Here is a 27,859-nt window from a genome sequence, read left to right as displayed (position 1 = left end):
AAGAGACGAGGAGCAGAAAGATCCCAGGAGGCTCTACTCCTTCCTTTCCCTTCTCGAAATGAGGGTCTGCCACCTCTTCCTCCCTGCTCCTCCCATGCAACACTGAGCCCGGAAAAGTGCGTACGTGTGCACATCTATCTGTGTGCTCCAGCCTGAAGGGATGAGTGGATGGGCAGGAGATGCATTTTGTAGAAGAAGAGATGTGGTGACACAGAATTAATGAGAATTTCCAGGCTTTGTCAGGAGACCAGTTAGACCAAGAACAGCGGGTTTCCAGCTGGGATGTTCCTGAAGGAAAGAACTCTGAGGGGAAGTGTTTCTCCAAAGTTTGGTGACCTCTGTGCTGCTGCAGCCACGGGAGGCTGTTGCAGCCAATCTACTCGGGAGAAATGCTCCCCATCCGTCACTCAGCGCTGGCTGCAACCCAGAAACCTTCAACTGTGGAACGTTTCCAATTCTTGCGGCTATTTCCGAAGCACAAAGCGACCAGCTGTACTAGGTGTTCCCTCTGTGGGTGGTAGGGAAGGGGGAGGAAGGAAACCCACTGACTCCTCTGCAAGTGAGAGCAGGAACAGGCCATAGGAATACAGGTCAGAGAAGGACAGAAGGGAGAGTGACAAAGGCTGCTACAGGGAGAGCAGCAGCAGGAGCTGGAAAGGGCAGGCAGGTGCAAAATAGAGCGGGCCAGGAGATAGGGACTCAGTCGGAAGAGAAGACGGGTATATCTGGCTCTACAGAACGCTACTGGTGGATGGAGAAAAACCATTACAGCTCCCTGGGCAACTGGACACATTGAAAGGTCTCTGTGGGAGACATCTGGGTGCCAAGTGAGGGCCCACGGAGCTGGAACTGGTGGAGTCCCTAAGGAATCAGGGAGCTCTAGGTTGGGCAGGCAGCCTGGGACAGGCAAGCAGGAGCCTGACCCCGTTCCGGGCATTGCTGAAACTGCATTTGGAACCAGCTTCTCCAAAGGAACATTTCCACTTTCACCAGATCTTTTCTCTGAAGGTTTCCAATAATCCTTATGTGCCTGGGGAGAAGCAGGGTGGGAAGAACAGAGAGTGAACACCCGGGGTGGGAAGGATGTGGGCTGAGGGCAAAAGAGCTGGGAAGAGCTGGGGAATACCTTGAGTTTTACCTGGGATGGAGTAACAGTCATGTGAGGATACTGGGCTAGGGATGTCATTCAGGCTAAGGGAGACTGGATGGAAAACCGGCTGGTGGCACAGAAGGACCTGGTGGCAGGGACAAAAAAGGACCACTGACCTGCTGAATGCTGCTGTGTGCTTTTGTCCTTGTAGTCTGGCTTGTGGGACTGGCAGCATCAGAGGGACTGGAGAAGAAGACAAGTTAAAATTGGTCAGGGAGGAGGGTCTGTTGTTGAGACCCCACATCCAGGTGAGCTTCATGTCAAAGACACTGTAGTTTTGTATGACCAACAATGAGCTGTGGAAGTGCTGGCAAGAAGGTATACCTCCAACCCACTTCTGAGCAAATTACTTTTGGAAGATAATTGCCTGCTACTGCTACGGATAGTCAGTTCTCGTCCAAGTCAGAGGTCTGTGCTGTGAATCTATAAACATCCCTCCTCTGCCAGTGCCTCTGTAGAGGGATGATAAGGATCTACATAAAGGCTTTTAGGGTGTTTCTTTCCATCATATTTAAATTATTAAAAACGGGATATTACCTTCAAATAATACATATTGTAATCACTCTGAGAAAAAAACCTCTCGGTTGTACATGCTGCAGGAAAGGAAAGGAAACTGCAGGAAATAGGCCTGTAACCCCCAGCTGAGCACAGACAGATCTGCTGCTGCTTTGATGTCCTCTCATACCACCAAGAGGTGCTCTCGACATGAGTTTCCCTCTGCATGTGCAGTGGGGCTGAGGGGAGGCAGGCACCCATCTGGGGTTTCTTGTTCCCTTTGCTGAGTTTGAGGAAGATTCTAACGGGAAAGAATTGCTTAGTGAGTCAGTTTTGCTCTGAGAGACTTCCAGGGCCCTTGTGGGACGGCGGGCAAGGGAGGAAATGCGTGATGCCATTTTTCCTCCCCACAATGATCCAAAGCAGCGAGGACTGCTCCATCTCTCCCTCTCGTTCTGCAGGGTTCTGCTCCCTCAGGGAGGATGGGAAAAGGGTGAGGGGGGCTCGTTCAGAAATGATGTTCATTTCTTCACAGCCCTGCACAGGAGGGCAGGAGCTGAGCAGGTTTGTCCTTCAGAACAGACAGTAGCAGGGGGAATCCTTTCCTGGGGGGAACACGAGGCTCATTTCTTTGCACACCCAGGGCATGGCCACAGCAGGTATTCTCCTTACCCTGGGCCCTGATAGGATTTATTTTATGTGAGCTATCGCTCAGGCAATCCTGAGTGGCCATGAGAACATTTCTGTGTGTGCTGGGCCTCCACCAAGGAAGAGAGTAATTTGCTTCAGCCTGGCTGGGCTGCAAACTGTCCCTACTTGCTATATTCCCCTTTTTGCCTCTTCCCACTTCCCCATTCACACAGCTTTGTACCATCTGCCTCCTGCTTTTAGTTCTTGCTTTGCTGCTTCTCTTCACCAAAACTCCCACCCCTCCCTGTCGCTGCCCCCCTCTCCCCTCACTGCTGTGGTTTCTCACCGCCTGCCATGCTTGGTTGAAAAGCCTGCCCTGAATTCAAAGCTCAGGTCATAACTGAAGTGGGGCGACACACCTCAGGCCATGACGCTCTGCAGTCCCTGTTAGAGAGGTTGCAGAGCTGCTTCACATGGGGTCTGTTTTCTAGCATGGCCATACCAAGGGCTTCTGTAGCCTAAATTTACCCTGTCAAGCAAAAGCTTAGGAAAAAAAATGAAGTTTCCGATCCAGCCTCACTAAACACAAACTACCTACATTTATAGCTTAACTCATATGCAAGTCAACTTGCAAAGAGTTTACTGAGTCTTGGACCTGTCTTACTCATGGCCTTTCTGGAGACCAGCCCTGCTGCGGTCAGGGGCAGCTGGTCTATTCCTCATACATCGTGTCATGGGGGCTCCTCTGTCTTCAGAGTGTGACCCTCTCAACCTTTCCAATTTGGGGCAAAATAGCACGTCCACTGCCATCCTCCTACCTGGAGCACTGAAAGAGGTTCACCTCCTCCACCTCTTCTCCACTGTGTGCCTGGGTAAGTGGAAGACCGTGGCACAGACTTTGGTCAGCAGGTTCTTTATGATGGCTGATTCACACTTGCACTTCCCTCAGCTGAGAAGTTGTTTGCAGACTCTAAATCATACTGGGTTTTTATGGCTTGGCCTTATCTGCTTCTCTGTACTTCTGCAAGTCCCCAGTGATTCTGATATGGATTTCCACTCTTACAGACATTTTGTTCTCAGCCAGTGACAACTCCCATCTTGCTGATACCATTCTGTTACTTAATGGTGATATACAGATCCGTATCTGACTGTGCATCCTTTCCCATGAGGTGCTCAGATGGTTCAACAACATTTTTCATCTGCCTGTTGTAGAAGGGAGGTAACAGGGACTAGAGATTACACGTGTAAATTCTAACTTGAGTGTCAACTGCTTGACTTGAATCCCCTGCCTGCTAGCACTCTTCACACGTTATCAGATGCTAGATATACTGTGTTTTGTAAAACCAGATCCAATACATATCTTTACTGGTAAGCTATGGTATCTTCTAGGAAGCCTGCATCAGGGAAGTGAAAAGAGCTGTTTAGAGCACTAAGGAAATCTATAGCTACTCTGTTTTACAAGACCAATATTTCCTGAACTACCAAAGTAAAATCTTTTGCTTGACTTATACTATTTTTGTTCAAAGGCATAAAGCTTCAATTTTGCTGCACTTCCGAGTCTAACAAAAAATCCCTCTGGCTCTTTATTCAAGTTTATCAGACTCTAAGTGACCCTCCTGTAATCTTTATAAGAGGTTTTTTTATTTCCTGTGGCCTTTTGTAATCACCATCTTTCTACCTCTAAAACAGACTCCAGCTCCTTGAATTTGTAAAAGCAGTTCAGAATAGGCTGTTCCAGGTACTCTGCACTAGCAGCTTTACTTACTGCCTGCGTGTTTGCATCCTGAGCTACTGCTCTGGCTGTCACAGTCTGTGTTGCTCCTCACACTGAACAAGGATTATTTTATTCCAATTGTTATATGAAAAATCCTGTTATTGTCTTTGCTCTAGTGCTGTTTTACCTTGCATCAAAATACCCTCTGTGCAGCTCGTAATCCCCACAACACTGTGTAAGAAGTGCTACACTCTCTCCTGACATACTGCAGTCCCTAAACCCAACCTGAATGGCAGTCTAAACCTCCTGAAGGGGCTATTGAATTTGTACAGACCTGTACTTTGTCTCTCTGTGAATAGTTGTGGGAATACAGTCGACATGTTCAGCACAGAGAAATATATGCCACTCTGTCGTTGTCTTTATCCCCTTGGAAGCAGTAGGAAATATCTATATTTCCTTTTTATTTACAGAATTATTTTAAGCCTATACAAAGTAGTAGAAAAGTGCACCCACGCTGTTTTGATATTTTCTTTTGTGGCCACCAGAACAACAGATATTTCCAGCTCCAGTTTAAGTCCCTGTGTACAGTCAGGGAGCATCCCGGGAGAAAAAATGCTTCGTGGCACAGGAGGCACGGGGAGCAGCCTGGAGTACTGCTCTGCAGCAGTCTGCCTAATCTGCCCATGCCTGATGACGTGAGAGCTGCTGGACCAGCCTGGATGCCCCCATTGCACACACTCCCACCTCTTGCCTGGGCAGCCCCAGCCTGAGGAAGGATGTGCAGTGGCAGAAGCAATTACTGGATCTAACCCCAGTCCTGTATCAGAAGAGCTGATTTCCAGGGATCTGCTTATTCCTGTCCCTATTCCCAACAGCTCTGGAGGCACAGGAGAAGCTCTGCTTTACCTGTGGGTGGTGGATGTGAAGGGGTGTGATAGCAGGGAACAAAAAGGGGCAAATCCCACCCTAGTCCAACCCAAGGCATATCTGACCTGTCCCAGTCCCCTTCACTTGCTCTGATATTATGTCAGCCCCTCAACACCCACCTAGTCCTCTTGTTGACATCTCTTCTTGCACAGCTAAGAGAACTTTCTTCGCACCTCTGAGCCAGGTACGTCTTGGAGCAAGGAGTAGCCATTCCCAGCTCTACTCTTTGCCTTGTTGAAATAATCTCTATCACCTGGAAAATGTCCTTTGGTTCTTCCTCCAGTCTGCTGCATTTCCAAGGACTGCATGCCTTGGTGAGATATGCCCTTGATCTTATCTGGGTTGCTCTTTTCCCAGATGTTGCTGCAGTCATCGCAGTGGGGTTTTTTAATCTATAGGCCACAGGTTTCTCTAGAAGGAGGAAGATGCCAGCATCAGTGCCCACTATAAGAGTCAGTTCCCTGGATGTGGGTATCTTTCAGCATAAGTTGATTTTTGCTGCATGTCGGATTCTCCTTGCTTAGGCTGTATCTGACCTAGGCTGTATCTATGCTGCCCTTGTTGACAACACCCGTGGGAGAACTCATGTGCTCTGAGCCACTGGCTATGGGCTAACTCTGGCCACACTGTATAGCATTTAAATCTCATCTCCCCTAGGATCCATTTGATGTTTCTATGTCCCTGGGGCATAATTAATTTTTATGTGTTCTTTCTTGGTTGCTTGTTTGCTTGCTTTTTTTTGCTTGCTTTCCTCCTTGCTAGCTTTCCTGCTTTCTTCCTTTCCTTTTTTCCTCTCCTTTTTTCCTCTCCTTCCTCTTGTTCTCCTCTCATTCTCTCTGTCTTTGCCAATTCCTTTGGGTGCCCACCCACCCCTCCCCCCTTTCACTTGAAATAATGAGGGTTGTGTGGTATCCCTTTCATGGTATTTTCATGCCATGACCACAGAACATGTGTTACTTACCTTAAGGGCATTTCCAGACACATTGCTGGCTGCAGTAGTGTTGGTATCCACCTGAGTTCACTGCAGATCTGTATTGTCTGTCTGGGATGCTCAAGCAAACTGACCTCTCATCTAGGTCTAGGTTTCCTCAAGAGAGCAACTGGTTGTTTTGCTCCAGGGTAAGCTTGGAACCAAACTAGTTTGTGCACTATGTGAATGAGTGGGGGACTAAGGACCTGGAGAGGGAGACATACTTACCCTGCACTTTGGAAAGAATGAGAGATGCTCTGGGGTTAGTTTAGTTATATCTTCCTGTCTCACTTCTTGTGTACCCTCATGAGAAAATATCTCACAGGTGTTTCATTTTTACATGAAACAGATTTGTGCAGTTTTTTAATGGTGCATTTCCCATTCAGACTCCTCTGGCTGAAATAACTGGAAGCATTTAAAGTGCATCAAGGCCAACCACTGTTAAAAGCAAGGCTACCAGAACCAGGAGAATGCAAGTAGTGGAGGTGATCGTTGCACTGAATTAGTAGGTAAGGTGTCAAAACAGGGCAGTCAGGGATTCCAGCAGACAGGCAGTGAGAAGGAAGCATCAAGATGTTAAGAGATGAAGCAAGTATGGATTAGAGACACAGGTACAGGTTTTGCATTGCTCTCTGTTGGAGTGGCTAGGAGTGCTTCTGCAGAGCACAGAGGCATCCATTTTGGTGTTTGCAGGGTGCTTGTGGTTTGACCTGCCCACACACACGTATAGGAACAGCCCCGATCAAGCTGCCTATATATGTCACCTACCTTTGAGGCAGGCAAGATCAGGTCTTCAAAGGAAGTGCTTTAGGTTGGCGTGCCTGCTTGATGTCAGCTGCAATACAGCTGAAACAATTTTTTTTTGTGGAAAATGATGACGGAAGGACTGGAGGTGATACCCTGGACCCAGCCCCAGTGCAGGAATTGGGACACTGGGCCAGACCGTGTGGCGGTGAACTCTCCTCTGATGTGGCCCAGAATCTCAAGACAGAAATTGAGTTTACAACGGGTGGGCTCTTGGCAATTTGTAACCCAAAGGCAGGCCTCTGATAAATTTTAAGCATGGATATTGGGTGTAACGAAGGTCAGGCAGACAGGTTAGAGCAAATGCAAGAGACTGAAAGAAAGGGAGGGCAATCTGTGTCTTTCTTTGTGAGGTTGAAAGGCTCTTAGCCAGAGTGTTCACGCAGATCCTACTCTTTGCATCAAGCCTTTTAAAGGCCCAGTTTTCTCTCCAGAGGATCTCAGACCAGACTTAGTTAATAGGAATGTGGGAAGGTAATAACTCGTCCTTTCTGAGTGAGTCAGGGACCTTCAGCCTCACAGGAGCATATTCTAAATGATGGCAATTGTACATAGATGCTAGCTCCAACTGCGTAACAGGTCAGAGGGTCATTTCTTATTTTTCTACACATGCAATGCTCTTCCAAACTCTACCTTGCTGTCTCATGGAAAGATGGTAGGAAAAAGTCTGGACCTGTTTTGCTGTCCTGCTCAAGACCTGCTGCGAGTACAGCGACAGGTCAGGGTGCTAAGTATGTAGAGTGCTTCAGAGGTAAGTGTTCACGCATGGAGAGGAGCCATCCCTCTGCAGCTTCAGTCCCGCTCGAGGAGGCAAGAGCCCTGTTTGGGCATCACACCTGGTTTGAATTTTACCTTGACCTATTTATTCAATCACCAGTTCTTCTGGCTCTGACATGGTGCTTTCCTGCATGCTTCTTTTTCCTTACATTGCCTGCATCAGGGGTCTACCACATAAATCACATGGCAACCAAATACAACTCGAGGGGAAGTGTAGAGCCTTCTGGGGCTGTGCGGAGGGAATGGAGGAAAAAAAGCACCTCTCTGTCTCGCAGATGAACAGAGCAGCACAAGTGCCTTCAAAACAGTCCTGCTAATGCCAGCTCTCCTACCAGCAGGAATACCATTAAACTTGAGAGGACTTCATTCCTCCTCAGTTCACGCCATCCTTACAAGGCTTCCCAAGAAAAGCAGCTTGTTAGTGGGGGAAAAAAGGAGCAAGACTTAGAGTAGAAGTCACTTAGTGGGCAATGAGGGAAGGAAAAGAAGAAAGACTCTCTTCTCCCTTCCATCAACCATCCTCCACTTTTGGAGCATTCATCTCCCCACTGCTTGCTGCAGAATTAACACAGGAAGAATCTTTCCTTTAAAATGAAACCACTTCCCGAATCAGATGGGTTTTCTGAATCAAGAACTTCCTTTTTTCTCCCCTCTCTCCGTGGAGTAACTCAGACAAAAGCCCAAAGTACTATCAGCTTCTCACCGCTCGTTTCAGTCCCCTCAAACAGAGATGTGTGCTCGGAGATTCCCCTAAAAAGCTGCTGGGATGGAAATGCATTTGTGGATTTGCCTTTCAGAAGTAGCCAAGGAGCCCCCGTTAGCTCATGGAGGTACGCACGTACGGTTTCCTTCACTGATGCAAACTCATGAGATGTGGTCAGAGGGAAGAGGAGAGGAAGGGTGGAGTCAGAGGGCAACCCGCCCCCCAATGCTGCTGCGATTTTGGTCACTGGCTCCACGTCGTTTCAGTTCTGTGAAGCATCTGAACAAGCAGAAGGCAAGGAGGACCAACACTTCTCTCGAAAATATATTGCACTCTGCAGGATGGACTTTTGTCCTGCTGGTAAGCCTTGACTGTCTTTTGCCTTGTTTTCTGTGGGGGCTGTGTGGTCAGTTTGAGGGGACAGAGCACACCGTGAAATCCCAGCAGCTAGAGTGGATGCTGTGGCTGGTGGCTGGAGGAATGAGGTGGTGGAAGATCCCTGGTGGTGTAGTTAATCGCTTGTCAGCCTTCAGCATTAGGCGTGGTTTTCTTCTTACTTGCTCTCCCGTAAGCAAACTCCTTTCACATTGGAGAAATTTCCCACTGATTTGAATGGCCTTTGTGCTGAGAGTGTCTACTGCTTGTGCTGGTGATCCCGAGCTGAGAACTGACTCAGGGGTATCAAGGGTATATGTGACACTTGGGATGAGCACCTATAAGCTTTGGCTTCTCTTCATGCAACTCTGGCATGGCTTGCAAGCTCCTCAGCAGCGTTTCCCTACAGCCCTCAGGAGCTGGTTTGCCTTTGAGGAGCCTCTCATGCAGTTGGGTATCCCAGTGCAACATGCTTGCAAGGCTTTTTGGTACTGGGGCATCTCTTGTGTATATCCACGTTAAAGGTAAATGACTGTATTTGGATTCTACCAACACCAAGTGACCTGCAGGTGGGCCCGCCTGGTCCTGAAATAATCTCAAAAGGCAGATGTTGGGGGGCGGGGGGGCAGAGATAAGCCACATCTGAGGAACTGAGAGAGATCTTGGGTTTTATTTCCTACTTTAGCAGGTGGTAAATAAAGTGGTTGGGATTCAGCAGGGAAAGGCATCCTGCCAGACTGAACGTTTCTAGCCTCTGGCTGAGGAAGCTCTGAGTGTGTGTCTGCGCAAAGGCAGCAGATAGGGAGAGCCGAATAGGAGCAGGCTGAACAAGGGCCAGGAAGAAAAGGGATCATCTTGCACTGGCCCTGCTTTGTCTGACTCCCTGTCCTCACAGGCTTTTGCATATAGGATATAGAGCATAGAGTGAAGGGAAAAAGCAGTGCCCGGTCCTAGGTGGGTAGCCAAGGAAAGGGCACGTTCAAACCGCATAGCAGCCTTGCTTGTCAGGGAAATTGGTGGGACTTATGGGAGCTGAGCTGTTGAATGAATGTTGGCTATGAATGTTGGTGAAGGTGGGTCCCTTCAGATCACCCAGCCCTCCCCACCTGAAAGCAACAGTGGACAAAGCTTCTGCAGGACAAGCTGGGCAGGAGGAGGGGGGGTACCTCATGTTTCACTACTTATTTTGGGGTGTGCTTTCCACAGAAACTGAGGCTCTCAGAACTGATGGTCGGACACAGTCATTCACTCAAGTTATGTGTTACTGAGTTAGTTATGTCTTAAAGTTACACACTGCAATAGCACAATGAGCTCCTGCTCAGGGACAACGTGGGTTTGCTCAGCTCTGGCTGGAGGCAGAGCTGGGAGCTAGGCACTGCCTGAAGAGATGGGCTGGTTCTCACTGATGTCTTTGCTCAGTCCCAGCCTGTCACTTCACCACCGTGTGGGAAAGTGGGTTGGTTTGATGCTGCTCTACCTTGGGAGCCAAGGCTGCCGCCAGATGCAGTTTTCCAGTGAGCTTTAGAGCACTGGATGCGTTTAAACTTGCTCGGTTGTGGCATGATTTTCCTGAAGGTCAGAGGTGCACATACACCTTTTCCTGGCGTCACTCCTACCTGGAGAAGCAATGGTCCTGTCAGGTACCTGTCTGCCACCGCTGCGTGCAGATGAGACCTGTATCTGTGGGGAGGCTGCTTTCCCTGCAGTGGATGTCCTCTTCCAGCTTCCTTCAGGACCTTCTAGCGACTGTCTGGGTGAAGCCACAGAGCCAGTATGCCAAATCCTTGAGCTGGGTGTGTGAAAAACGGGAGAGCAGACTTGTACCATGGTGCTAGGATGTGTAGGGTGAGACCCACAGGCAAAAGTGCCTGGAAGCTATCCTGACTGCTCTAAGTTGTCATGCGGGATAAGGGGACCGGGAGACAACACAAATTCTTCTTCACACCTTTCCCCCCATAGCCGGACTGTGCAAATTAAACCTGTGTGAGGTCCGTGTTGAATTTCTTCTGACACAAACTGGAAGAGAACTGTGGAGTGGCTGCAGGAGGGAGGCAGATTGGGCTGGAGGAAATTGAGGAGCTGGAAAGCTTCCTGGTATCTGCCTGGTACTAGCCTGGAACCTGGCTGGGGAGGTGGTGGTCTGTGCTGGAAATGACACAGCAGCCATATCAAAAAAAGAAAAGGAATTTCACTTCTTCCATCAGCCAGCCTCATCCAGGCAAGAAGGCGCCCATCAGGCTGCTCTGCTTGTGTGTTGCCATGGGTGGAGGTGCCCAAACCCTTTAGCAGCCCCACTCAGAACCCTACATTGACTTGCAAATGGGCCACCTGAACCTCTGCTGTTATACTGTGGGTGGGTAGCACATGGATGGTCTGTAACAGTGCTACAGATGCAGTCATTCTTCATAACCTTCCTCTGCTGTTTCTGCAGTCCGTCCTTCCAGCTCTCCTGGGTAGTCACTACCCACTTACCTCTGTGCTCCAAAAGCTATCTTCCTAGTCATATGCTTCTGTTTGGGATTGAAAGCCTCACTTAGCACCCGGACGGCTCTGCACAGCCCTTTGCAATGGGAAGTGAGACCAGCAAACACAATACTCTGCTGGCCATCTGAGGACCCAGGCTTTTGGGTAACTCCGACCTGCCGTCCAGATGGTGAGGCTGAGGGCGTAAGTCACCACAATTGGAATTGAAGTCTGTGTTCTGTTTTGAGTGACAGCACTAAAAATACAAGCCTGGAAATCCATAAAGAACTGGCAGGTCTTTCTATCTGTGTCTGCCCTGAGACTGGGGAAACAATCTCAAGAGCAGGTGTAAGCCCCACAAATGTGATGCTGATGTGCTTTCCTTTCAACATCTGCTCTCTGAAAAGAAATTCCAAGCAGCAGCTTCATGTCCTCTCTGGAGAGGATGCTAGCCAGTTTTTTAATGTCTTGTGTCTGAACTGGAAGACTTCAGCGCTGGTTTGGCTGACAGCATCCCCCTGAAACCTGCGTGTCTTTTCATGGGGTGTTCTTCATTGGGGTGAGATTTCCCCCTGTGCAGAGAACCCTGACCAGGGCTATGCTTCATCTGTGTCCTGACCTAGCTCTAGAGGGAAGTGGAACTTGGTGGTACTGAGGCTTTTGACGAGGCCGAAGCTGTTCCTCAGTGCCCTGGTGCAGGGATGAATTCCCTCTGCCATTGCAAAGGTCTGGAGTGAGCCAGGCGGTGTGTCGCTCGGAGTGTCCCTCTCCTGCCACCTCCGCTCATTCTCAACGTGGAGAGGGAAGGAAAGGCAAAACAGCCTGCTCTCATTATCTCATCTGCTGCTTGCCCAGCTGCCTCTGCTGCCTTTGCTGCTTTTCTGTGGACGGTTCCCCAAACAAGCCTTTTATGTTCACTGCCCCAACGTGTGCAATAACATTGATGAATGGCCTCAGAACAGCCTTGAGCAGAGCATTAGGCCGTCTGTTAGGAAAGCAGAGTAACATGTAGGTGCTGACCTCAGAATTATTTTCCAAGGCAATCAGGGACTTCAGCTGCTTAGGAAACTTAGGAAACCTTACACGGACCCTCTCTGCAGCTCAGTCTGAGGTGCTCTGAAAATTTGATCCATCCATTTTTTAACTTACTATGTCACCTTTTCCTATTTTTTTATCCCTTGATTCCCTCCCCTTCTCCATGACTTGTACGCTTTTTCTCCCCCGCCGTCCCCCCACACACAGGCCTTCCCACACTTTTCTCATTCTGACAAACTGGACAGATAAATCACTCAGGAGTTGGGGTTTTCAGATGTTCAGGAGGAACAGGGACTGAGTTATTTACAGTCTTGGTGGGGATAGTGTGGGTGAGATGGTGTCCTCTGGGAGCCTCACATCTCTTTGAGGTGCTTTAGGCTGCTTCAGTAGACACAGAACAACTGAAGCAAAGCAACCAGCCACACCACAGACTTTGCTGATGGGGTGGGGGAAGAGGAGGTTCCTCAGGTATGTTCTGCTACGGTGCTTTTGTGGAAAGAAATACAAGACAAAGGGTCTTAGTGATAATTTGTCACCACAGTGATTCCACAATTACCAGCCCCCATAGGGGTGAGAGAGATAAAGCTGGGGGGACCAAGGTGTTGGCCTCACCTCCTGCAGACGCCAGAATGGCAGGAGACTTAAAGTAAGCTGAAAGACCCAAGCACCGCTCACAGGTGCAGGATTGACATTCAAGGGGAAGTCAGCAACCCACCTAACAAGCAGCAAAGCCACTGCATGGGGTGGGGGGGCTTGTTGTTGTTTCTTTTTGGTTGGTTGGGTTTGGTTTACTTGCTTGCTTGTTTATTTGTTTTCCCCTCACATACAGATTTGGCTGTTGCGAGCTGCTGGATGCCACAGGTTTTCCTTCCCTCTTGACCGGCTTCAGCAATCAGCTTCTTTCAGCTCTTCAGAGGGCTGCTCGCAGAGCTGGGAGGGGACATGGGTCCTTCCCAGCCCTGGCTTCATGTTGGCTTCTTGCTCAGTGCTTTTCTCCCAGAGGCTCAGCAGCCTCTCCCCAGGGAATGCAATGCTTGAAAACAGCAGGAGAGAGGCTGCAGCCTGAGAAAAGTCATAGGACAGACTTAGCACAGGGAAACCCAACCAGCCGGGAGGATGGGGGGAAGATTAGGGTCGGGTAAGGCAGATCTCTCTGAGCTGTTGTGGCCATGACAGGAAAGAAGCATGTAAGCTCTGAGATAACTGCCCTTGTCCCCTTTTCCTTCTGTCTGTCTTGGCTAGTTCCTTCCCCTTTTTCCCCACTCATATTTATAGCAGTTGTTTTGCATGTGAGATCCACACTAAGAGAATTTCCAAGGCAGCTGGTACTACTTCCCCTTTTTCCAGGAAGACAGGAGGCCCAGGGGATTTTGGCTTATGAAACAGTGGAGCAGGGCATCCAGTGACCTGACCTAGCTTCCTAGGGAAGCTTTGGTTTAGGTGCAGCAAGGACCCTGTCTGCAAGTTCTGCAGTGGCCTCCCAGGAGCTCCAGTGCTCTCAGCCTTGTGTGAGCCCCTTGGTTTTTTCCTGGAGCTCACCAGCTGCTTTGCCTCTCTAGGGCTGCAGCCTCCTCTTTCTCCTTGCTGAAGAGGCTGTGCTTCTCCTGGATTATATTTAGCACCAGTGCTGTCACCCCAATTCTTCTAAGTCTTTTATGAATCATTTTGTGGTTGCCTTGGCTCTGCTGGTATCTATTTAACTTCCTGTACATGACAAGGAAGCCTACTCATATTTCTGCATTGTCTGTAGTCCACAGAACAGCCTCCCACAGATGTTCCTTCTTCAGCAAGGCTTTCATCCCCCCAGATCCTGCCCTCAAACTTGAAAACCTTGATTCTCTCCCTTAAGCCATTTCTGACTCTAGCTGTAGTGGATCTATCCATGAAGCCAGTGGCTCTTCATAGGAGGTTTGGATGGAGATGAAGTATTTAGGCCACAGCTTTTCAGCACGTAAAGATGACTGACGTAAAAACCACCAAAAAGCATTTGGTAAGACCTCTTCATTGTGCTCATGGTGAGCAAAATCGGTTGAGTAGGTGGGGTGGGTTGCTACAGGGTTAGATCAGAGGGCTACCAGCACAGCAGCTGGCTGCTAGGAGGGCTATATGGGTTTGTGCTGCTCGCTCTGGACTGAGAACCATTTGCAGGGAAAAGCGGAGGTGCAGTGGCTGTAACAGCAGGGAACAGATGCTAAAACACAGAAATCAGAGTTTCTGTGGCATGACCCTAGGAGAGGATAGGCGCCGAGAGGCTGAGGCAGCTTTTCGTGTGATATATTGGCCGCAGTGCTATTCTCACAAGCATCTTTGCTCTTCCAGGGTCAACTGACTTGAGTGAGGCTGAAGAGGCCGAAATAGAGACAATCAGGCAGCACAGACAGGAGCTTTTGGAGGACATTAAGGTAAGGACCATCCTGTTCCTCCTGTTCTGCCTAGCCTTTTCAAAACTGTCTTCACCAAGGAGCATCTTCGCATAACAGTCCAGGCCATGAAGAAGTGCTCCTGCACAGGAGACGTTTGCTCTGGCATGATCCAACTTGAATTCAGAACTTCAGGCTGCCCTGGCATATTTGCCACCAGTGTGCACCCACCCTGTGGTACTCTCTGCTGCAGGAGTCATCAACTACCCTAATGGGATTTTTGAGAAAGGCTGGACAGTTTATTAGCAGGGATGAGCTGGGATTGAATATTAGGATTGAGTGTGAGTTTACTAAGTCATTCTGGCAGGGATCTGGCTCAGCACTTGTGATTATTTTTAATTACTGATTACCCGCTAATGACGTATCAGTCCTAGTTACCTGCTGCATCCCCCTGTGTTTATCAAACTTTTGTTTGGTTTGTGGACCTCTAACAAGTCCTCCAGGAAGGATCCTGTCTCTTTAGAGAGGTGTGATGGCAGGACCTACCACACAAGTTTCCATGGTTGAACTTGCTTTTCTTCTTTTCTTTTAGCAAACACAAACATTTCTCCACTGACTCCTAAGATGTCTGTAAGTGACAGATTCAAAGTCAGTAATATTGCATCGCAGACATGCATGGTGCTGTACACTTTCTATTCTGTTCTGCCTCCACCATCATGGAATGTCGTCTCCCATTTGAGAGACCTTATTGCACTGAATCATTGGACTTGCACTGATTTTCCCACAACATGAAGATGTCCAGATGCCTGGGGAGTAGGTGCAATACTTCCTTGCATAGAGTAACGGAATAAGCCAAACTACCTATTACTTCTCAGGCTTCCAGACTCACCATCTCTGCTGCAAATCAGAATGGTGTCTTGTCCCTTCTTGCAAAACAGGCTACAAATGTATGTGCATGTGGTTTGCTTGTGTGTGGTTCTTATCTCTTCAGTTTTCAGAATAGGCAATGGGCACTGTAGGGGACAGGATAGCTGAATAGGAATACTACATTTTTTACCCTCTATGGACACAGAAAAGCTGCTAGACTACACAGACCCGTACTCTAAATCCCAAGCCATTAACTAATGGGGTATACATTGCCCAGTGGAGCTGGATGAGTTTAGGTGAAAGAGTACCTAGAACTAGAGACATTTTCCCAGGTGGATTTCTTCAGAAAGTATCAAGCAATATGCATTAACACAAAGACTTGGGGGGATGTCTGGTGGGGGGAGAGGGAGGAGGGGAGAGGATGGGTCTCGACTTGCCGGTTACACTGCCAAAAGACAGCAGTGAATAAAATAACAAAACTGATAATCATTTGAAATTCAGGAGCTAAGATCACGGCTTTGTTACATTTACGCAATACCTAAAGCTTAGGAAGGGATAGTCCCACCTCTGGAGACTGATGAAGCTCAAGAGAATGAAGGCCAGAGCAAAACTGAAATCCAGAAGCTCTTTTAAGTTATGGGATATTGGAGAACTTCAGTTTCTCTCTCTGGGTGCATATTGTGGCCATATCCTCACCCCTTGTTGAGACAAGATCTGTCATAAAACAACCCTTCTTCCCCTGCCTATTCTGGTTTGCATGGGGAAGAATTTGGGTGATTCCTGGAAGAGAGCTGTGATGCACTCTGGCTCTGAGGAGGACTGTAACTGCAGGATGGAAGCAAGGAGATATAGACATCTTCATTTCCTTGGTAACACGGAATATCCAGCCAAGAAGGCCATGGTCTGCCATGGGCCTAAAGGAAATGGAATTCTACAATTGATTTTTTTTAAAATTTGGCAGTGATTACTCTCTTTTACTCCTCCTCTCTTCTTTCTCCACCTAAAAACAGGTATCTGCCCAATGGTATTTGAATGATAGGTATGTTAAAAACTCTGTGTTTCACAATGTGGCCACTTCAGGTTCATATTGACCTCGCAGCTACTGGTTCCACTTCCCCTTTCCTGGATGTGTAGCACGGCTATGCAAAATAAAAGCTAGAAGGAAATGGGCATGATGGAAGGAGTCTCACATCTGACATTGTTTGAGGAACTGAAATCAACATTGGGGTACGTTCTCTGACACCCTCCACACTGGCTAAGCTTGATTTTCCAGCCTTGATTGACAACAGACATGAGAACATCATTCTGCCCCTCTCTCCCATTCTTTTCATCTGGAATCCAGCAGGGTCACCCCAGAGTAGTGCCCATTTCATAGACATCTTTGGCTGTTGTGACTATCTGACCAGTCCTTCTCCTGTGATTGAGGGAAGAAGTAAGAGATGCTCTGTATGTGTCTGCTGTTTTTCCCTCCATCGCCTTCATCCTCCTGATATTTCTTTTGCAGAAGCTGAAGGAAGAGATTGCTCAAGTGTTTGCAGAGATTGAGTGCTTCCAAAATGCAGAGAAGAGGAAAGAGGCAGACAATAATCCTGGGGAGCAGACCAGGCAAGTGGGACATGATGGGTATTTCTTTGTTTACAAAGTCTCTGTCTTGATGTTGAGAAAACAAAAAACCACTGAATGGATTTGGATCACGACAAGGACAGGGAAATGAGGCCAGGAATACCCTTTTCTGCTGTGAGATTTCTCTTTATTCCTAGATAGTCAGACACCTGTCCTTGCGATATCTGAGTTACCTTGTGAGTGAATTGAAACATGGCCCTTTATTCCAAGTTTGCCTTTCCTTCTTCACGTTTGCAGCAAACTATCACAGAAGGATAAACTGTCCCTGGGCCGGAAGAAATTCAACATGGACCCTGCAAAGGTAGGATTTGTTCATTCTACCTATGAGGAGAAAGCTGGGAGGCAAAGCTTCTCTTGGCTACTGGTCCACTTGCAGCCACCCATGTCAAAGGAACTACGGCATGGGACTGTGGGGCTGGTTTCCAGTTAGGCTTCCAGTTAGTAGCACCTTCCATCCTGTCCCTGAATAAGGTCTTCTGATGTGATCAAACTGTGTTGCCTCCCCCCATCATGTGCCTATAGGCCATCCCATCAGATGCCACCCAAAACTAAGAGAAATAAAGGGAGGATGGTTTAACACTGCCAATGTGTCAGGAGAGCCAAACCTCCTTCAGCCCAGCTCTTCTTGCCTGTGAGAGGCTGAGAGTTGGCCATAGTGGGATGGAGGAGGATGAAGTAAGAAGAAGGTGAGAAGTTTTGAGAGTGTGTCAGGTTCCTTGGCTCATTCAGAACAGAAGAGGACAAGCTGCCTCTGTCATTTTGGAAGTAGTTTTGGGTTCGGTAGTACTGGATGGACTGTGGAGTGAATCCAGGTTTTCCACTTTCTGGGACTCTGACCAGTGGAGTCCAGACACCAAAACCTTCACGCCTCTGCAGAAAGCTCTCAAATTGTCATGATTAAGTAGAGAAGATGTGAGAAAGACAGTTTCCTCTTCCTTCCTCCTCACTGGTGAACCATTATTTTTGCTCTCTGTAAGGAAAACCACAAGCTGCGATTGAACAGTTGCTCCTCAGCAGCTAACCACCACAGCTCGCATCTTGCGTGGCTGCTCGTCTGAGTGACAACTTTTCATGCCTCCTCCTCTGCCCTACTGAGACCCTCAAGATGCCTTCCCCAGTATCCCCACCGCAGGTGGAGCGCTTGCCAGTCCCCTGGGCATCCCTTTGCCAGTGGGAGCTGTCTTAGAGCAGTGATATCGGGACTAACAGCCTTGTGTGAGAGCAGGTTTCATTCTGTCTTTCTGTTTGACCTTGGTTTGAGGTCCTAGAGGGATCTCTGGCTGTGGCACTCTGCTATGCTGTGCAGAAATACGTGAACTAGCTCTGACCCCAAACCAGTTTAGCTTTATTAGTTCAATGCTGATCAGCCCGGTCAAAATGTTAAATTATGTGCCTATATTATGCAGATGTCTGTTTATTGCTTCCCTTTTGCTACATGCTGAGAGGTAGCTGCAATGCAAGGAACTTTCTTTGCCCCTCCTTGCTACGGTTCCACTTCACCCGTGCAGTGCTGATACTTTAAATGAGTTCCTACTTCCAAGATCTCAGGGCAAGTTCCTGAAGCTAGTGGACGTAAGCGTTAGGAATCTGGCTGAACAAAACCTTTTGGGAGAAACATTTTCTTCTGGAAAATGGAGCCGATCATCACAGCAATGCTTTACAAAATTAAATTGATCTTACCAAAGTTCTGTCTGGGGAAAAAGAAGAGAAAATAGTGTGGAAAAATCTCACAAATGTTTCAATTTCTTCTTTTGAAACTGCTTTTTCTTTGGGGCATTTTAGAAATAGTTTCTTATATATTACAAGGCAAAGTGAATTGATTCTGTTGAAGTAGAACATTTTGACGGATCTAAAACAATTTTCATTCCTTTATTGTATTTTGTGAGGAGAATTGCAATGTGGTCTGGAGAGCTGCAGTGGTTTTAGATATTGTTAAGAATCTGAACAAAACCTCAACTTTCTGTGACTTTGAAAATCATGAAATTCCCTCTAAAATAGGATGTTGTCTCTTTGCACAGCCAAACTCAGACCATCTATATTCCTTAAAAAACATATTCCATCCTTACTGGCTGAGGAAGATGGAGCTGAAAAGATTGCAGACTTCTGTGTTCTGTGGCATAGAAGAAAATTCAGGAAAAAATAATTTTAAGTTGTCTCAAGCCCATATTTTTGTCTAAGTACATTTTTTTATAATGTCTTCTTTCAAACAAACATTTTTTTCTTTAAGTTAATTTGGGAAAAAATGACATTTAGGAACAGAACACTAAGATATTCTGATTGAAAATGTTAAAATGAATTATTTGACTTTGCCTTTTTGGACTTTTAACTTACATTGCCCTTTTTTGTTTGCTAGAGTTTCCATCCCAGTGAAACATTTATCCAAATCTAAGCATGGAATAGAAGTGGTATTGACCCACCACGGTGGTTGAAGAGGGATGGAATAAGGGTGGGGACATGGCTGTGGTCTCCCATAAAGGGGCTGGGGAGCAACAGAGGAGGCAACATCATCAAAGCCAAGGAAGGCTGACAGCAGAGTGTTGGGGTCCCACAGAGCTGTCTTACCTCACCATCTTGCTTCTCCTCCCCCAGGGCATCCAGTACCTGATTGAGCAGCAGGTATTGTCCTCAGACCTGCAGGAGATTGCCAAATTCCTCCACAAGGGTGAAGGCCTGAACAAGACAGCCATTGGGGACTACCTGGGTGGGAGGTGAGCAACCCAGCGAGGATGAGGAGGCCCTTTGGATGCCCTGTCCTGCCTGGCCCCTTTCAACTACCATTTCAGATGACCCCTGGCAGACCGCGGTCGGGTGCCAAGACTGAACACAGCTCGAACTGCAGTGGGCTGGGTGGGCAGTACACCCCGGAGGTTGGAGTGTGGCTAAGGCTGGCTGTATGAGCTACCTTTTCTCCTGCCTGTAATGGGGTCAGTCTTCCCAGACAAGAGTGTACATCTTGGCTTCTTGTTGGTCAGAGGGGAAGTGAAGGCTGGGATGGAGCTGGGTGCATGTTGTCACACCAAAGGGCATCCAAACTGAGCAGGGTCAAAGCTCTCTTCTGAACTTTTCCCTCTATCCTCTCCCAGGGACCCCACAAACATTCAGATCCTCCAAGCCTTTGTGGCATGTCACCAGTTCGCCAACCTCAACCTGGTGCAGGCTCTGAGGTGAGTGAGCGTGCAGGACGCAGGAGAAGGAGCAGGAGCCTGCTCAGCCACTGGGTCTTACCCCCCAGGAAGGTTGTGAAGCCTTACTGGGCTGAAATGGGGCTTCCCAAGACCCTGCTGCATGTGTTTGCTCCAAGACTGTTGCTTCGTGAGGTGTTAACACCTTTTCCTGGGGGAACTCTTTCACAGCCCCTTGACTGGACTGGCCATCTGCAGAGAAGATGGGAAAAACCAAGTGGGTCACTGTGGCTTCAATGGCTAGGGGGATGGGGCAAGTTATTTTTTGCACCGGGAAACATGTCTGTCCACAGTGCCCCTTCTGTCAGTGACAAAGCAACTCTGTCTTAGGGCACCTTGTTTTCTTATAGGCCAGCCTCCTGGCAGGAGGCTTGATGTCTCTGCTGCCTCGCAGGGCACTCATTAGGGAAGAGGAGCCATGATTTCCAGGATGCTTACTTCTGCTTCCAGCTTTTAGGGTGTTTGAGGCTGATGACCTCAGGCAATTTCTGGAGAGAGGAGCAGACCTCCTGCTTCATGCACTGTGTTGTCTTCCCAGTGCGATGGGATGACTTCTTTTATTTTCCTAGTGTCCCACGGGTTGGGGGAAGGGATGAATGTCCCTTGCACCCAATCTGACTAACTCTCTGGCATGCTGCTCCTGACAGGCAGTTCCTATGGAGCTTCCGACTGCCTGGGGAAGCACAGAAGATTGACCGGATGATGGAGGCCTTTGCCAACTGGTACTGCAAGTGTAACCCGGGAGTATTCCAGTCCACAGGTAGGTATGGGGAGAAGAAGGCCTGTAAAGCTGAGCTCCACTGCTTGCTAGGGAGAGGAGCCGTCCTTTTCCATTCACAAAGCACAGAGGTCATCACTTGGAAGTATGGATGTTTCCCCTTAAGATGAGGTTGCCCAGTTCCTGTGAAGCTTTTCAGTAGGCTGAGGGTCTTCAGTCCTCCTTTTGCTACTGTGCCCCAGTCCATCCCCATGGGCAATAGACGTGAGAAGTGCTCCCAGCCCCACATGAGGTATATACCTCATCGCAGCAAGGATAGCAATGACAGACGTGTGTCTGTAGAAGCTTTCCTGCTGGCAGAGCCATTAGCAGACCAGATCTACCCAACTTGCCCCATTAACCTGAGGGGATGGAATCACCTCCATACAGGGGATCAGCTCTGTCCCTCTTTCTCCTAGCAGAGGGGACATCTCCCTTTTCCTCCTGCAGCTGGCAGGATGATGCTGTTCTCCAGTGACTGGAAACCAAGCTGCCTGTTAGGGTGTGGATGGATCTGCCTTCTAAGACAAGTGCCACCCATCCTGGTTTTCTTTCTTGTTGTCAGATACCTGTTATATACTCTCCTTCTCTATCATCATGCTTAACACCAGCCTGCACAACCCCAATGTGAAAGACAAAACCCCCTTTGAAAGGTTTGTATCCATCAACAAAGGCATTGACAATGGAGAGGACCTGCCAGAAGAGCTCTTAAAGGTAAGAAGACCTCCCATTTTCTCATCAGTCCCTCTTTTCTCTCTGGTTTGGGGTCCACTGAGAATCAAAGGTCCACAGGTCTCAGGGTTATACAGGCCTACGGACCTTCTGCCGTACAAGGGGAAGGGCTGAGTGAGGAAAGAGGGCAGTATGTACAAAAGCAAAGCTGGAAAATGTGGAAACTGCTTTGGAGAGGGGCTGCACACACGCTTGTTGATGAGGACATGGAGCAAGAGAGACGGAGCTGAAGACATTCAGGGAACAGCAGTATCAGTTTAAGAAAGTTTGTGCTTTTAAGTGTGTCCGTGTAAGAGAGGAACAGATACTGTAACTGTGTGAGAGAGGAAGACGTGAGCTGCGGGTGTCTGTGTGTCATGTAGGCATGAAGCTGTGTGAACGGGACACCCACCTCGCTGGGAGGCAGCTGGGCACCTGACTCTTTTGGCCAGCTTTGAAAGTCCCAGCCCCCAAGGGGACTCTCTGTTTCTTGTGTGTTTCTGCGTGTGACAATGTCACCGTGGCCCAGATTATGAAACCCTTTCCCTTGTTCGTATGTCAACGTCTCAGCTGACTCCAGTGTGCCCATCAGTCAGGACACCAGTGCCTGACCTCTCTTACACCAGGATATAGCTTTGAGTGAGTAGAACCAACAAGTCCCAGATAACTGTCAGGGCCTCTTCCAGCATCTCATCCACCATCTGTAAAGCTCTCAGCAGGTCCGTGGTGTCTCTGGTCCCAGAAAATGAAGATGCAGCATGGGGGAGACAGAGACAGGGGATGCATCCATCAGCAAAGCTGGAGCTACCATTTTCCCAAAGGCTCAGCAACCGTGGGACCTGCCCTATGAGGCAGCCTGCCTGCATATGTCTAGCTTCACCCAACCAACCTGGGGAGAATAACTTGTGTCAAAGAGGCAGCCTACATCCCACACTTGGGTTTGCTAAGCAGCATCCCCTCAGGGTGAAGGCTTTGGGTTTTTCTCCAGAGTGTCATTTCTTTCAGGCAATTTGAGGGAAGTTGCAGGAGCCTGTAGTTTCATTTTTTTTTCTTGGCTTGGGATTTGTGTAATAAATGATAGCAAATCCAATGATGTGAGCAACATTTTTGTATCCCTTGAAAGCTAGTAACCTGCCTCCCTGTCACTGCTGTTATGAATGTCACCCTTGTGTCCCTCTGCAAAAGCCTTGGTTCTGTGAAATGTACCTCCTTGTGGTCATGCAGATGTGTGTGTTGGTCTCTATATAGAAGTTCTCAGCAGAGTGTTTGGCACCATGAATCCAGGGCCTAAATGGGGCTGCAGTCTCTGCTGTGTCATGTCCCTGTCCCCCCCATGTGCCTTTGTACTACTCACAGCGGCACTCGTGTGACATGCTGGGTTTGGACACTGCAGCCTATGGGTGCACACTTTTGTGCCTGCAACTGTCCAGACTGGGTCTCTTTTTTGGACACAGGATGCAGAAAAGAGCTGGCAATCCCCCTTGAGGCCCTGTGAAGTATAGACTGAGGGTGCTGTACCCCCAGGGCTCATCTCCCACTCCCCTCCCCATTCACCCACCTGCTCCTGTGGAAACAGGGTGATGAACCAGATGGACCTAGGAGAGTTTTGTACAGGATTTGTCAGAAATCTCTTTCTTTCTTTCTTTCTCTTTCCCCCATCAATGCTCTGGGGCAGAATCTGTTTGAGAGCATAAAGAACGAGCCATTCTCCATACCTGAGGACGATGGGAACGACCTCACGCATACATTCTTCAACCCTAACCGCGAGGGCTGGCTCCTGAAACTAGGTAAGGAGGAGGATTCCCCTAGCTCCTCTGAATTCCCCGCCTGCCTGCCTGCCTCCCACCACAAATCTCCCCCAGGAACCCACCAGCATCTCTGCTGTCCTTCCCTCCCATCCGCTGCGGTGGGGTGAGGCTGACACCTGCCGTCGATCCCGGCTGCCTGCTCTCTCCTCCCAGCTCCTGCAGGCTTTGTCTGCTCAAAAAGGGACTAAAAAAAAAGATATCCCTCACCGCTCCCCATTCCCAGCCCCATCAGAGCAAAATTGGCTCCCTGTGCGTGCGTGTCCACCATACGGCATCGCATCAGCGGTGAGCACCGCGGTTGCTTCCTCGGGGGCTGATCTACACGGAGAGCTGGGGGGGTATGACTGTGTGTGCCTGTCTGGAGATTGGGGGGGGCAGGGGGTGTGCATGAAGGACAGCAAAATGTGTGACTAATGCCTTTTGAACCTCACTGCCTTTAGGAGGACGTGTGAAAACCTGGAAACGCCGTTGGTTCATTCTGACCGATAACTGCCTGTACTACTTTGAATATACCACGGTAAAGGCTTAACTCCCGGTTGGGAAACTGTGCCCTGGGTGGTTACGAGCCTCTGAGGGGCTGGGGAGAAGCAGAGGGTAGGAGGCAACTCTTCCCTTCTATCCTACACTCCCAGACTGAACTCAGACCTCCCTTCTCTCCTATGCTGTTTCCTCACCTCTGGTCTTGAGGAGGAGAGGCTGGACACTGCAGCTATTGCTGTGATCTCATTAACTAAGCTCCCCATTGTGTAAATGGAGGTGAGGTCCTCTCCTTGTCACCCCCACAAAGACACACGGCTGGGAAATCAGAGAGGCTCTAAGAAGTGGCATAGATATGGGGAGCATGCTGGGTGTTAATTCATGTTTCCTGCCTTCAGGACAAAGAACCTCTGGGCATTATCCCCCTGGAGAACCTCTCAGTCCAGAAGGTGGATGATCCCAAAAAGCCAGTAAGTCTCCATTGCTTGGTACTCTGCCAACGCAGGCTCTCAGGCAGACAGAGGGAAGAGAGGGTGCGCACACCCTACTCCTACCATGCTTCTCGGAGGGAAGGTGCCACTCCAAACTGCCTTGTGCCCCCATCTAAATATGATGGTATCTAAACATGATTGTATTTTACCAGGGAAGATCTGGCGTGAACATTGAGCTGTCCTTTGGCTGGCTGTATTGTATGTTTTCGTGTGTGTGTGTGTTTGTAGGGGAGTGGAGATCAGTGCACACAGCTGACTCCCTACTCATTTTGCACCAGGAGATGTGGGTTCAATTTGTCTCCCCAGGACTCACCATAATGAGTTACAGCACATGTAGACCAGACAGTGCTGTGGCGTTAGGAAGCTTGCTCAGGCAGTGACATTCTTTGTCTGTGCATCTTTTGTGGATACCCACTCTTTGGTCTGTCATGACTCTGGGAAAAGTGCCCTCTATCTGTGTGGTGGCAGGCAGAAGAGAGGATGGTTCATCTACTTAAAAGGGGGAGAGACCTTAATGAGTGGAACAGAGTGACAGATCCCAGAAGGTGTTTTCTGATAACTGTTGATGCTCCATCTCTCCATAAAGCCTGTTTTAGTGTCCAGTCATTCACAGGAAGGGTGTATTTACCTAAGAGGGATGGCCTGGAGATCTGACTCATAGGGGGTTCTTGGGGTGGGGAAGGAAAGGCTCTGTTGAATTTCAGAGACAGAATGCTCTCCTCCCCTTTGGAAGCTCTCTGAGCCTGTCACCCATGGCTGAAGGCAGCATAGTCTCCTTGGTCCACCTTGTCCTCCCCTACAGTTCCATTTTATTCCCTTTCTGACAGAACTGCTTTGAGCTCTTCAATCCCAAATGCAAAGGGCAGAAGATCAAAGCCTGCAAAACGGACGGGGATGGGAAGGTGGTTGAAGGCAAACATCAGTCCTATAAGATCTCAGCAGCCACACCAGCAGAACGTGATGAGTGGATTGAGGCAATACGGTGAGGAGACTGGAACTGGAGGCCTGAGCTTGCCTTTGTTCAGCCCCAGGGACAATTGGTCATGCAGTTTATTTGGCTACCAGAGCTTGAAAAAGGGGGTGGAAAGGTTTGCAGTCTAGCAACTGTGGAACCTCTTGACTTCAAGGAGTTTTGAGGTCCCTTCTGAAGAATCTCTAGCCACAGCTAAATTCTGTGTTGTAGGTCTGCAGATCTCCAGTCTTACATTTTGGTGAGTGGTGTCTCTGTGCAAGTTCAGTTAGGTTGCCTGTGCTGCTCTCCAGCATTAAATCTCTTACTTTTGCTCCCATTTCCTTTTATTTCCAGGACCAGCATCACACAGGATCCTTTCTATGATCTGGTCTCTGCCCGTAAGAAAAAGATTGCCAGCAAAAACTGAGCCCTAACCTGGTCACTGGCAGCAGGAAGATGTAGTTGTTGGACAACTTCACTCCCGTGCTGGGTTCTTCCAGTGAAGAAATTTGGGAGCATTGGTTCCCTCTGCCTCCCACTTGGCAGGAAGATGACTGACAGGACAACTTGCCAGATTTGCTTCTTCCCTTTCCAAACTGAAGGCAGAGGCGCAGGGTGCAATCCACTGAGGACTGTCAGAACTGTGGTCATGGCATTTCCCATGACCAAACATAAAGGCTCAACAGCAACTGGCCTTTGGGTTCTCCCCTATAGCCCCAGGCATGTATGACAGGATCTGAGAGGACACGAGAATGTCTCCAGAATGTCTCCAGCCCCTCCTGCCATCAAACCAGGCCTGGGTATTTTTGTGTGAGGAACCATGTAGATGCTCTTGGAACAGCCAAGCATGGTCCAGTCAGTTGCAGAGCAGAAAAGCCCTGGTGGTTTCTCTTCCACCACAAACAGAAGTGTAGTGGTTGTGGAAAAAGGACCACTGATATTTAGGACCTCACTGTGAAACTAGAGGCCAAGGGAAGATAAGAAGCCCTCTGTTCAGAAGAGAGCCCTCTCCACCTCTTCCTATAGCTGTGAGGGCTGTAATCCTGGGAAGTCCCTGCTCCGTAACTGAGTCATAGGTTTTAGAAAGTTAAAGGTGTTGGAGAGGGAGATAAGGGGTAACTGAGTGTAGAGAGGCTGTGGGACCAGGGAAGCGGCTCTGGGTCTTTTGTCTCTCTGTTTTGTGACTCAGAGCCCACCACAGGTCTCCCTAAGGAAGAAACCCGAACACTAGCTCTTCTCCTGGCTGATGGCTCCCCAACAAAGGTTGCTTCCTTGTACCACTCCAGAGACCCGGGCTTTGTATCTGAAAGGCCTGCAGCCAGAAGGCATGAAAAATTGGAGGTGCATACACACCACACACACAAGCACACACACAGAGGCATTCCCATCTTCACATACTGGTTTCATCTGAGCGTGGGGTTTTTTGTCTCTTGTGTAAAGACAGAAATAAAAGTGCTTGAAACAAGCCGAACACTCAGGGTGACATGATCATTTTAGTGATAAAGGCAGAGGATGTAAGGTAAGAGTGTCATGTTCCTGTGCCTAGCAAAGCAGCCTGAGCACCACCGCAGCTCTGCACTGCACGCAAAATGCAGGCACAAGCAGGCAGCTCTTGGGCAGCGTGGAAAGGAGAAGTAGTTAATGGGACAAGACAAAAGGTGCAGGGAGCTGTAACACTGCAAACTGGGAACAGCATGGAGGCAAATACCAGAGACAATTACACCTGCAGGGTTAAAAGACGTGATAAGCTATTGCGATTTCATCTGTTACTTTTTGGTCTCTTCTAGTAAACACTGGTGCTGTCTCAGTCTTTTGCCTTTTATCTTCCTGCAGAGGGCTCTATCTACCAGGCAATCTGCAGCAGGGCCAGCACAGCCCGATTATTCATTCTAGTTATTTTTGCCCAAGCCACAGGAATGTTGAATTAATTTCAAGAGGCAGGGAGTGTATCTCGGAGTTGAAGCACGCGCTCACCCTGGAGAAGGAACGTGAAGGTTTTCTTCTGCTCGCGCCTGCAAATATCTCCTACGTTGAATGTCTTTGTCACTGATGTGATACGGAGTGAGTTTGCTGCCCACTGCTCTAGAGCATGTGCTCACACACATTCATTTTTGCTTTGGGTTCAAGGCAGGGAGGCAGGGTCGTGTCCAGAGGTGGGAGGAGAAGTCAGAATATGGCCCCTTATCTTGGCAACATCTCCAATATATGTAAGAGAAGTACAAATATGCACTTGGTGGTGAAAGATGCCCCAGAGCCTAGGATTTGGGTGAGAAACGTCTGTTCTAGCGCCTCTCAGGCTCATACTCTGTGTGACAAAAGCCATCAAAATATAACCTAGAGTCTCTCTTCTACCCACAGTCTGGTCTTGGGTGAGGAAATCCAGGCTAAGCCCTCCCTAGAGTTTACCTGGATCATTCCTATGACAGCAGGGTCTATCCAAGCTCTTCCCAGTCCCTCCTCATCCCAAATCCTTGCAATACTCTTCAGGCTGCCTATGTCCTTTCCCCTCTCTTCTTCCCCCAGATACCCACGCACTGCAGAGCAGAATTATTCCTAGCGGGGACAGGGTGGGAAGGACAACTTCTGAA

At 48.7% G+C, this 27,859-nt stretch overlaps 1 protein-coding gene across 2 annotated transcripts; it reads left to right on the top strand.

The window, feature by feature from the left end:
• Nucleotides 1-8,403: 8,403 nt before the first annotated feature.
• Nucleotides 8,404-27,057, top strand: CYTH4 (cytohesin 4). 2 transcript variants are annotated; one of them, XM_075051128.1, is made up of 13 exons: nucleotides 8,404-8,530; nucleotides 14,363-14,445; nucleotides 16,775-16,875; nucleotides 17,131-17,194; nucleotides 19,483-19,601; nucleotides 19,977-20,057; nucleotides 20,723-20,835; nucleotides 21,398-21,546; nucleotides 23,219-23,330; nucleotides 23,792-23,868; nucleotides 24,227-24,298; nucleotides 25,147-25,301; nucleotides 25,626-27,057. In XM_075051128.1, exons 1-13 carry the CDS (start codon nucleotides 8,512-8,514, stop codon nucleotides 25,696-25,698), a joined length of 1,218 nt encoding a protein of 405 aa, XP_074907229.1. In that variant the 5' UTR covers nucleotides 8,404-8,511; the 3' UTR covers nucleotides 25,699-27,057. The 2 variants fall into 2 exon arrangements, with proteins under 2 accessions (XP_074907229.1, XP_074907230.1); XM_075051129.1 differs by lacking the exon at nucleotides 19,977-20,057.
• Nucleotides 27,058-27,859: the final 802 nt, after the last annotated feature.

Source organism: Buteo buteo, chromosome 19 (genome assembly GCF_964188355.1).
Source record: "Buteo buteo chromosome 19, bButBut1.hap1.1, whole genome shotgun sequence".
In the NCBI taxonomy this organism is placed as follows: Eukaryota; Metazoa; Chordata; class Aves; order Accipitriformes; family Accipitridae; genus Buteo; species Buteo buteo.
The sequence above is the reverse complement of the archived record's forward strand: the minus strand, read 5'-3'. Positions and strand labels throughout refer to the sequence as shown.